General features: G+C 35.5%; 1 protein-coding gene across 1 annotated transcript in view; it reads left to right on the forward strand.

The window, feature by feature from the left end:
- The window catches only part of LOC128983180 (DNA polymerase epsilon catalytic subunit 1), a 249,705-nt gene that overhangs the window by 122,296 nt on the left and 115,267 nt on the right, over positions 1-12,142 (forward strand). The window contains exons 15-19 of the mRNA XM_054402367.1: positions 1,551-1,699; positions 2,709-2,946; positions 4,278-4,480; positions 4,913-5,063; positions 10,526-10,740. Coding sequence (XP_054258342.1) covers positions 1,551-1,699; positions 2,709-2,946; positions 4,278-4,480; positions 4,913-5,063; positions 10,526-10,740 — 956 coding nt within the window. The remainder of the gene's footprint in view (positions 1-1,550; positions 1,700-2,708; positions 2,947-4,277; positions 4,481-4,912; positions 5,064-10,525; positions 10,741-12,142) is intronic.

Raw genomic sequence — 12,142 nt, forward strand, 5'->3', positions numbered from 1 at the left:
CCAGACACACAGACACACAGACACACAGACACACAGACACACAGACACACACACACACACACAGACATCACTTCGAAAACCACTTTTTTGGGTCCAGGGGGACCCAAAACGAATATATCCACTCAAAACTCAAACTCGAAAATTTTGACGAAAACAATACTTTCTCCATATACTATGGTATAGGGGGAGAAAGTAATAAGAAGAAAGTAGCTTTTGCCCACAGTCTATCAGGTGATTTTGGTCACGACAGGCAAATGACTGCTGGAGTTGCCGTTAAATTTAAGAACCAATTTGGGAAGCCTACAGTTTGGGATTGTGTTGCCAGCCACCTAGCACACCAACAAGCTAATAACAGAGCTGGAATATACAGCCTAATAACCAAGCTCAAGTACTATGACAAACCAAAACTAATTGACTATGTGAAAGCTTTCCAAGAGCTCACTATAGATTTTAAAAGCAGGAACTACGATACTTTATACTGTCCCCCTGTTGGATGCATAAGGAATGTGGAAATAAATACTTTTGTATCTAGTATCATATCGTTCCAAAAGAAGACTAATGCTGCAGTAATCGTTGTGACACAATGAAGACTCAAGAAGATGTTTGAGAAACGGACTGAGCCACCATCATTTTAAAATCCAGCTTGAAGAATCACTTAAAGCTGAAATACACAAGAAATCTTTAAAACCATCAGCAAAGGTCATTCCTGCCACTCCTTGCTTCAATGCCAGTGACTCATTGATGTATGATTCCTCGCCCTGGCGCGGGTGGCCTGACCAGACACCAAAGACAGGGAACTCACAGCTGCCACCAAGCACCAGCTGCATTGCTACAACTAGCACTCCTGCCAACATCATTAGAGGTGGCTGTGGTGATACCAATACAAACATTGCTGCTAAAGCTAGTGACACAGTGAATGCTTCTGATGACGCCACCACAACCACGACTGATCTGATGAACAGCCCCTGTCCCATTCAAGCCAGCCCTCCAGTGGTACCAGATGAACTGCAGTACAGCGAGGTGATTAAACAATCAACACAGGCTGACCAGAAATCCACACAGAGAGATGTACCTACACCTGCACACACATCAACAACAAGTGCTGTTCTCAGTGAAGGTGAAGTGACTGTTGCGCCTACATATAATGCAGAGCTTGATGTTTTGATCGGGAATAATGATGTTCATAGTAAGAATTATTTTTTAAGAAGCAGGATTGTAACAAAATATTTAAAATAACTAACACCACCAACAATCCAGCATCCAAAATTACAGTTTTTCACCAAAACATACAGTGTTTATCTAGCAGAATAGATTCCTTAAAAATTACTATTGATGATTTAAAACCTGATATTATAATGTTGGCAAAACACAAATTGACAATAGATGAGATAAATAGTTTTGTGTACTTAGTGGCTATATAACAGTTAGTTATTATGTTAGGAAAAAATAACCAAGGATGTGGGGTTATGATAATGGTCTCAAATGTGATTAAATGCAAAAAAATTACCAGTGTATAGACAAATTAAATATTGATAAAGTTGTTATTGCAGGTTGCCAAAAAACAGGTTGCTGAGGCTATTAAGAAAGGAGATGCAGGAGAAATAAAGTCAGCCAAGAACCGAGAAGTTTTGTATGATTCTCTTCAGTTGGCTCACAAATGTATTCTGAATTCGTTCTATGGCTATGTCATGAGAAAGGGGTAAGTGTTTTTTTTTTTTATATAAACTACGATTCAATTGTACAATAATATGGTTTATATAGGTTATATGGGTTGTGTAGGTTATATTTAAAATATAATTCGTGATCTCCTAGAATGAGAATCTGAGACAAATGAAAATTTGATTTGTCTTCATTCAAGAGCAATATCATGTGGATAACAATTATTCTTGTTATTCTAGACATAATTAGAAACGTACGAAACTGGTCCTTTTGTTCTAGCAGCTTTTGAAAAAAAAAGCTTGAGTGCACTATGAGTAGCCTATATCATTATGTCAAATAGTAAGTTAATTTGTATCAATTATTTTTTTTTTATTGTATTTTAGAGTTATTGTATGGATAAATACAATTTTTAAGTAGGTACTTAGGAGCTGGATGGAAGAAGGGACTGAGTTTAAAATATCCGTCATCCCATTTTACTTTCTTCAGAAGGCTTTTTTGCCATGATAGGGAATATGTTCTCGATTTCTCCTTGACCAGGTAAGATGTTCATGATTTCGCTGTAATCGCAGAAGATATTGACAAGTATTTTGTGACCGCAGTAAATATTCTTGATATTACTGAAACCACAGAAAATGTTCTCGATTTTACCGCAATATTAGGGGATCACAGTATTTTTAAAACCTGATTGTAGTACTGTATTATGATTTTTAAAGCAACCCAACCCAAGATACCAAAATCTTTTACCCCACCTGACCCAACCTGAATTGAAACGTCTGATCCACAGAGCCCTAATAATCATCTCCAGTGATTACAGCAATACCGTTAATCGATCACTAATCGTTACAGACACTTAATGTAACTGCCGTCATATTGTAGAATTTCAAGCTCGGATTAGCTCGTATTAATGACGTGTGGTTATATCACTCAAAGCTTTTAGGTGGCTTGTCTGGATGCCACCTTTACACAACAACGTTACCAGTGACAATATTTACCTGGAAGAGTTTTGTGTTGGCTCTTGGTATCTGGTGTGAGATGCTTGTCTGTTGTAGAGCACGGTGGCACAGTATGGAGATGGCTGGTATTGTGTGCTACACAGGAGCCTCCATCATCACAAGAGCCAGAGAGATCATTGAGCAGGTAGGGCGACCACTGGAGCTAGACACTGATGGTATCTGGTGTGTATTGCCTGCCTCCTTCCCTGAGAACTATATTGTGGAGTCTACACATCCAGGAAAAGCGAAGGTCACCATCTCCTTTCCTAACGCTGTTCTCAACTCCATGGTCAAGGTACTGTATTCAATTAAGATTTCACTATACCAAAACATAAATAAAACCAATAGCATTACAGTAGAACCCTGGTTAACTGAATTCGCCAACACTGTTGGCCTAACCTGACCCCAAAAAATTGAGGACCCACAGACCTGTACTTAAAATTCTGCAAGTTCATTATTCCCCTAAACTTTACAGTTGATTGAGTTTTGTGTTTGTCTTGGCTTATCCTCAAACTAATTCACTGTCAAAACCCAAGTACGTTGTTGTACCCAGTCCTATTTTGCAATAGAAGAGTAACCAACAGGAATATGCCAAAGTAGTTTAATACAAACAAGCAATTTAGTATAGAGACTGGTTTTTATACATTCCTCTTTTAGCGAATTTCCCTATAGGGAAGTAGCTATTACCGTAGGTGGCGTGGTAAGACCTAGACCCGGGACCGATTTACTTTTTCATTTTGATGTCCCCAGAGGCCAAAAACACCATTCGTTCAAATTTATATATATATATATATATATACTTATATATATATAGTGATGAGTGAGTGAGTCAGTCAGTCAGTCAGTCAGTGAGGGCTTTGCCTTTTATATATATATATATATATATATATATAGACATATATATATATATATATATATAGACATATATATATATATATACGTCCGTGAACGTGATAACTTGAGTAATTTTTGTCCGATTTTGATGAAATTTGGTTTAAAGGTGTAAAGCGGGATAAACTTGAATGAGTTCGCGAATCAGCACGATCGGACCATGGGATCGGGGCTTTACGGGGGGTTTTATGGGGTAAAAATTGGTTTTTCTCACTTTTGACCCTCAAAACACAAAATTTCCCGATTTCTCTTTAGACCTTTTTAAAGAGCTTAAAAATACAAATGATTTAGTATATAAAAGTATTTTTGTTCAATTATTAGTAACGGAGAAAATTAAAAAAAATGTCAATTTAAAATTCCCATGTTATTCTTATGGAGAATATTGTCAAATGTTGTAGTTTGCTTGTTTATGGATATATTTTGATCAAACTTGGCAAATTTATTTATTTTGTACTAAGCTATCAATATTTTACTCAAAAACAAACTTTATTAGTTTCCTTGTAGCAGCAAACCTAGGTACTCGTTAAACCTAATGTTATTAAAATATATTTAACTGAAAATCAATTCAGACAAATGGAAATTCGCTTAGTCGGCAGGTTTGCTGCGGCGGGGGTATTTTGTTATGATCGTTTAAATTGTATTTAATTTTAATTTGGCAGATTTTTTTCAATCATGTTGATCTTTAAAGTTTTAAGTTATTTATACTATGTAAAACATTTGGATTTAATGTTTTAGGATTTCTACACAAATGATCAGTACCATGACCTCAAGGACCCCAAGACATTGCATTATGAACAGCGAAGTGAGAATTCCATATTTTTTGAAGTTGATGGTCCTTACTTAGCCATGGTTCTACCAGCCTCCAAAGAGGAGGGCAAAAGGCTCAAGAAGAGATATGCTGTATTCAACTTTGATGGATCTCTGGCTGAGCTCAAAGGGTATTGTTGATTTTATATTTAATTAGTAGAATTGCTACTACGATAGTTTCATCTCTAGATATTATGGAATAGGCAGCATGAAGTAATGTCTTACACCCTCATTGAACACTAGTATATTCCAAAGTTAGACAAAGGTCAACTTGGTCATTTGTTGAGTAAACTAAATTTGTGTTAAGTTACTAACCATCCAGTCATGTATACAAGCCTATGTCCAAACACTGTGGCAATACAGAGAGAGTCTGGGCTGGCTACGGTCATTCCGTCTAGGTGTGGAGGGACTGACCCTGGCAATCACAATGATTGCTGACAGGGACTATTGTTAAAATAACACCCATAGATCAAACCATGAGCTGTTTCCAGAATAAATTTTAAGAACCGACTATTCTCTACAATAATTGTAAAAAATGTTTGTTTGAATCCATTTATGTGCAGGTTTGAGGTAAAGCGACGTGGAGAGTTGCAGCTGATCAAAATATTCCAGTCATCTGTGTTTGAGTCTTTTCTCAAGGGGGATACACTGGAGAAATGTTATGAATCTGTAGCTAAAGTTGCAGACTACTGGCTAGATGTCCTTTATAGCAAGGTAAATTTGTCTCATTTTGTATCATAATTGACACTGATCGTGGTTGACATACAGTAGAACCCCTGATATCCGTCCTCGGTTTATCCGGCCACTTCCAGGAAGCAAATATAGTAGTTACTGCACTGGAAACAATCAACAACTGTTCAGAGGCCTACTAGCTCAACACACAGTAAAATGTAAACAAACAGATAAATCATAAGAACGTTCAATTGATCTACTGTACTGGTTAGTACAGTGGATCAATGGTTTTATTTTGAAAGAGCAAAAATTAATAAGAAAGTTGAGCATAAAATAGACCATTTAAGGCCTTTGGCATAATGATCTTTAAGGTTAATTTATTCTGTTTAATTTATGATGGGCGGATCCAAGAAAATGTCGGTACCAGATCCGGATCCAGATATGTACTGTCATAAAAAAATGTAAAAACTATTTACAGAAATACAATTTAAATCATACTGTTTAAAATTAAATTGGTAATATTTAAAGGTTGATGTAATGTAATGAGATATCTCATTACAATAACCTTTAATCATTACCAATTTAATTTTAAACAGTATGATTTAAATTGGATTTCTTCTGTAAATACAAAGTTTTTTTACCTGTTTTTATGAGCTGTTTTTATAAGCTATATTATTCTATATTATAGAATAATATAGCTTATATGGCTAGGCAATGTCACAGTATATGTCGACATCAATAACATATATGGATATGGATAGTCACAGATACTAAATCCCTCATTTCTTTAACTAAGCCTATTAACTTTATTGGCGGAGCAAAGCTCTTTGGGATCAAGTTCAATGAAAACGTAACACTTGAACTCAATAACAGCTGAACACATTTCAGCCAAACTTAACAAGATTACTTCGACTAATAGTGAGAAGGTTTGTAAATAAAAAAATTTCTATTTGATAATCCTAATGCAATATAAAACTAACTTAAAATTTCCAATTTTTAACATTAGGCTCATGTGACGAAAGTAGCCATTACAGTTTTATGAATTAACAATAAAAATGTAAACAAGAGAATTACAACATATGGTCTTAACTAGGGATGGACAGGTCCCGAAATTTCGGGAATTTTTCGGGAAAAGAATATTCCCGATTATCGGGACGGGATTACATTTGACTCGGGAATTTTTCGGGACGGGATTTGGTCCGATCGTCGGCGATTTTTCCGCTTCGCGAGTGCCGATAACGCCGTTATTGCGAGCGATAGGTCCGCGAACGCAGGAGACGAAGTCATACCGACGATCGCGCCGTGACCGCGAGTCATGACGACGATCGCGCCGTGACCGCGAGTCATGACGATGATCGTGCCGTGACCGCGAGTCATGACGACGATCGCGATGTGACCGCGAGTCATGACGACGATCGCCCTGTGACCGCGGAGTCATGCTGACGATCGAGCCGTGATCGCGAGTCATACCGACGATCATGCCGTGACTGCGAGTCATACCGACGATCATGCCGTGACCGCGAGTCATGCCGACGATAACCCCGTGACTGCGGAGTCATACCGACGATCGCGCCGTGACCGCGAGTCATACCGACGATCGCTCCGTGACCGTGAGTCATACAGACGATCACCCCGTGACCCGCGAGTCACAAGTTACTATAGGTAGGCTACCTGTAAATTGTTACCCATTTTTTGGTTTTTATAGATCAGTGCCACAAATGGTGAAAATTGATTTCATATGTCTTTTTTTGGTAACTTCAATACAGTACTTTCTTTTGATGCACAGAAAAAAATCCCGTCCCGTCCCGTCCCGAACTAAAAATTCAATCACGACCATCCCTAGTCTTAACAAACCATCTACAGTATTCTAGCTAATTACAACATACAGACCAAAAGAAAAGAAGGATTTGGAACTTTGACCTTAGCAAAACTAACATATAAGTTATGAAATGTGAAAAGTTGTAGATCATTAAATTCTCGGCTGAAAATGGAATCTGCATTTTGTGAAACAGTAATTTGGGAACAATTCATTAATTTCAAATGTTGATAACAGTTAGCCTATCCTATATAACTTTAATACTCTTATTTGATTGCCAAGCCAAGGACTACATACAACTACGATTAGTAAATAATAATTAACCTAGGCTTATATAAGTCCACTTTTAACCAAGGTATGGATAATTGTCTATAGGCCTGTCCTGAAGTACAGTTACGATTACGATAAGTCGGGCTAATAATAGCCTAAACTGATAGGGTTACTAACCCAAGTTATAACTAACCTTACCTTAGTTAGTACCTTAGTTATAAATAAACTCCATCTATTTTCCCGTAATAAGAAGAATTATTATACATTCAACAGCACAGTCTATTGGGGTATTTTATAGTTATTGTTTTTTTTTATACTTAAATACTTTAAACCGATTGCAAAGTTCAAAATTAAGTCCAATGTTTTTGTTGTCCAGTAGAATTTAAATGTCAAGTTTACCTCCTCTTTTAAAACTTTATTACCCGTTTTGCATGTTAATATCAGAGTTCAACTACTGTAAAATTTTTGTGTTCAAAACTATCATAATCAACTTTTGGAAAAGGTATCTGAATCACAAGATGTAGTCAAGGTAAATTATTATAATTTTAATTAATAAAACAACCATTAGTACATCTATTGACTTTTTAGCGAATTTCCCTTTAGGGAAGTAGTTATTCCCTACTAACCAAAGTGTGTATTTATGGTAGGTGGCACGGTAAGACCTAGTCCCGGGACCGATTTACTTTTTCATTTTGATGTCCCCAGAGGCCAAAAACACCATTCGTTCAAATTGTTATATTTCTATATATAGAGATATATACAGGGTGTCCGGTCATAAGTGTTAAATAAAATTTTGCATCAAACTACATGGTAATGGCGACATAATGACGCACATTTGAGGTTCCCAAACTCAACCGTTAGGGAATAATAAACTAATTAAGGTTTTCAAAAAATTATTGTAGTTGTTATGGAAAAGGTTGTATTACTCTGTTAAAAATGCACTAATTGTTAATTTAAATGTCATTTTCAGAATCCTCACAAACTTTTAAATAGATATAACACATAATCGTTGGGGTACGGAAAAATATACTACTTTAATTTCTTCGTTAAACAATTATTTTTAATATCGACAAAAATTTAAATAACATTCAGCAATTTATTTCTCGGTTACCGAGTTCCGCTGAGTTTAACAAATATTACTAAAAACTTCCTTATTTAAAGGGCTTTACAATGGTGTAATATAGTTTTTACCAAATTTCAAATTTCCTAATGTAATTCAATCATTGTTGTGAAAAAACGTGGTAGGGCAAAGAAAAGCTATTGTGAAGAATAATACATTTAAGTGCAGGCAACGAATAATTTGTATTTTTTTCTCGCATGCAACGTTTTTTTTATAACTATTAAGCTAAGAAAAGAATCATATAGTTGTAAAATGTGTTTGTGATAAAGTTACGGTTATAGTATATTTTTCATATTTCAGATAAGATTTCAATTAACTCGCGGAAGTTCGGTTGTGGCTATCCCATAACTACCCGACATGGATTGGACGTGGAGGAAGTGTGACATAGCCTCTTCGATCTCCAGACTTGAGCCCGTTAGATTTTTTCTTGGGGTTACATGAAAGGTCTAGTTTATTCAACTGTTGTAAACTCTGAAGTTGAGTTACGGGAGAGAATCTTTGAGGCTGCTGGGAAAGTAAGGGAAAATTGACGTATGAGGTCACAGTTGGCGCAATTCACAAGCGAGCTAGGGCCTGCTTGCGGGAAAACAGAGGGCACTTTACACCCAAACTGTGCTTCCACCTTAATAAAAGTTGTGCTTTGGACGAAGTATGTCATTGATCTGATTTTTATTGTGTGTTTTTACTAACATATTGTGGTTTTTTATAACAAATTTTCCAAAGTCCAAACAAAAACTCTTTAGTTTGATGAAAGTGTAGTCTGGTCAATCATAAATTACACAAACCCTCATCATCAGTGGCCAGCTCATAAAATAGTAAGTAAAATTCATTATTTTTTACAATATCTGTTTTGGTTTAACCTTGATTTTTCACAATAGTGCGAACAAATTCACCATAGATTTGACAGTAGATAAATGTAGTTATACATCATTGTAAAGCCCTTTAAATAAGGAAGTTTTTAGTAATATTTGTTTAACTCAGCGGAACTCGGTAACCGAGAAATAAATTTCTGAATGTTATTTAAATTTTCGTCGATATTAAAAATAATTGTTTAACGAAGAAATGTAAATAGAATATTTTTCCGTACCCCAACGATTATGTGTTATATCTATTTAAAATTTTGTGAGGATTCTGAAAATGACATTTAAATTAACAGTTAGTGCATTTTTAACAGAGTAATATCATAGACAAAAAGAATTAAATATAGACCGTCAGCTGTGCTGCGGTTACCATAGGTTCTGGCGCACACAGCTTGGAGCGCAATGTAGTTACGGCGTACACGCTACGTAACTCCACGGCGCTTCCAGAGGTGTGCGCCAAAACCTATGGTAACCATGGTAACCGCAGCACGGCTGACAGTCTATATTTAATTATTTTTGTCTATGGTAATATAACCTTTCTCATAACAACTACAATAATTTTTGGAAAACCTTAATTTATTTGTTATTCCATAACGGTTGAGGTTGGGAACCTCAAATGTGCGTCATTATGTCACCATTACCATGTAGTTTGATGCAAAATTTTATTTAACACTTATGACCCTGTATATATATGTGTGTCCATCCGCACGATAACTTGAGTAATTTTAGTCCGATTTTGATAAAATTTGGTTTGAAGGTGTAAGGCAGGATAAACTTGAATGAGTTCGCGAACCAGCATGATCGGACTATGGGAACGGGGGTTTATGGGGGGTTTTATGGGGTAAAAATAGGTTTTTCCCATTTTTGACCCTAAAAACACAAAATTTCACAATTTTTTTCTGAACCATTTTGTAGAGCTCAAAAATTTAGTATTTAGTATATTGAAGCGTTATTATGCGCCTAATTGTTACGGATAAAATTCCAAAAAATTGTAATTTTAAAATTCCCATGTTATTCTTATGGAGAATAAGTCAACTGTTGTAGTTTGCTTATTTATAAACATATTTTGATACAATTTGGAAAATACATTAATTTCTTACTAAACTACAGCACCTTTTAACATTTTACATTTAAAGAACTTTTTTATCCTCCCTGTTGCAGCAAACCTAAGAACTCGTTAAACTAATTCTGTTTAGATAGGGAACAAATGTGATATTTTTAAGGAGACATTTTAGTGTAAATCCAATCAGGCAAATGGAAATTCGCTAAGTCTGCAGGTTTGCTGCATCGGGGGTATTTGTTTATGATACAGAACATTCTTTGTAAGCTTAATGCTGTGAAGCTTACATGCTCTTAGAAAACTGTCATTGAGTAGTTAAAAGTATATATAGATTTGATTTGTATTAAATGCAACTTTACTTACCTTGGTATTTTGTAGGCCTGTAACATGCCTGACTCTGAGTTGTTTGAGCTGATCTCTGAGAATCGTTCGATGAGTCGCAAGCTGGAGGACTATGGCAGCCAGAAGTCCACGTCTATCAGCACAGCCAAGCGGCTGGCAGAGTTTTTGGGAGATCAGATGGTCAAGGACGCTGGCCTCGCCTGCAAGTTTGTAATCTCTCGCAAGCCAGAGGGAGCTCCAGTCACAGAGAGGTAAAGTACTACAGCATAATTAATTATAATAGTATAGTATATAAAACTCAACTGGATAGTCACTGCCAAGAATGTTGATATGGGACAAGAATATCTATTTATATTATTTCTGGTGTTGGAAAGTTAAGTTTACATATTTTATATTCTATATTTCTTGATTTTTTATAAGTCAAAATAAATTGTCAAAGATGTTATAAAATGAATAAATACATTATACAACGTTTATGATTTACGGTAATAAGTCACTTTTTTAGCTTAGCAAGAAATGGATCATCTGTGCGTGAATAATTAAAAAAATAAATAATACCTCTCTTGTCATATAGCAGACACTATAATAAGAATTATTACAACTGTGAGGCTGCATGGTTGTCAAGCAAGACTAACTTTGAAAAGTATTTTACTTCTGCTGAGCTGAGCGTTAGCGTTCAGGGTCGGGATCATCTTACAGCTTGATCTTACATACTTACTTTGGCCTAGCCGAAATCTGTCAGATTTGGGAGTTACAGTGTAGTTTTATCTGTTCGTGACAAATTAATTATGGGTTGGAGTTATAAAGTGTTATTTTATTAAGTGAGCTTTAAGTAAATGTGTCTGTTATTGATTAAAGAATATTTACTTTCTTCAAAACTAATGTAGGTAAATGAAAAGGTTATAAAAAGATTATTCTTCAACTATTTCATCAGTTTTTTTGTTTTTAACTAAGCCAGTACTTAGGCCTCAAAAGACACCACAATCAACATATTGTTCCCAAAAACAGTTTCACTAATTTAGGCCCAAGGATCCTAGTTTGTCTACACCTACACCCAAACCTGTAAGGGAATTAGTACACTATTTGCAAAAAGTCCATGAAATGATTAGCCTATATTGGGGATAAATATAATAGAGGGTGGTTGACAGTCTTAAGATGCAACAATATCAAATTTAAGTAGACCTAGGCCTAACTTAGCCTAAAGACACACAGAGGTTTTATTTAGCCATTAAGTAAAGTAAGGGTCTACTAACTTGCAAATGATCAGGCATGAAACATTTGTTTGGTAAAATATCAATAAAAACCCGAAAAATACTCGAAACTTGAATTTTGGTCATTTTGAGCCCGGCCTGAAAATTACCCAGACTCAAAGTTATCTTTTCAGTACCCGACTTGAACCTAATACTTCAATACCCGCAGACCCCTACTTTTCTTTCAAATGATTCAATACTAATGCTTTTTGTTAGTTCATTTAAATTATCCTTTACTACAAATAACGTTTGCGCGCACAATGATTTCATAAACGGCACCAACGACTTCCTCTTCTAAATTGTTAAAACTATCTTATTTTAGCCAAAAATGTTATTTACGATGAGCTCAGTTCTGGAAAAATTTAATTTTTGTTAAACATTTTTTATTAATTTTCAATATTTT

Source organism: Macrosteles quadrilineatus, unplaced genomic scaffold (genome assembly GCF_028750875.1).
Source record: "Macrosteles quadrilineatus isolate MER2022 unplaced genomic scaffold, UCM_ALF_1.0 Scaffold_1__1_contigs__length_201487025, whole genome shotgun sequence".
In the NCBI taxonomy this organism is placed as follows: Eukaryota; Metazoa; Arthropoda; class Insecta; order Hemiptera; family Cicadellidae; genus Macrosteles; species Macrosteles quadrilineatus.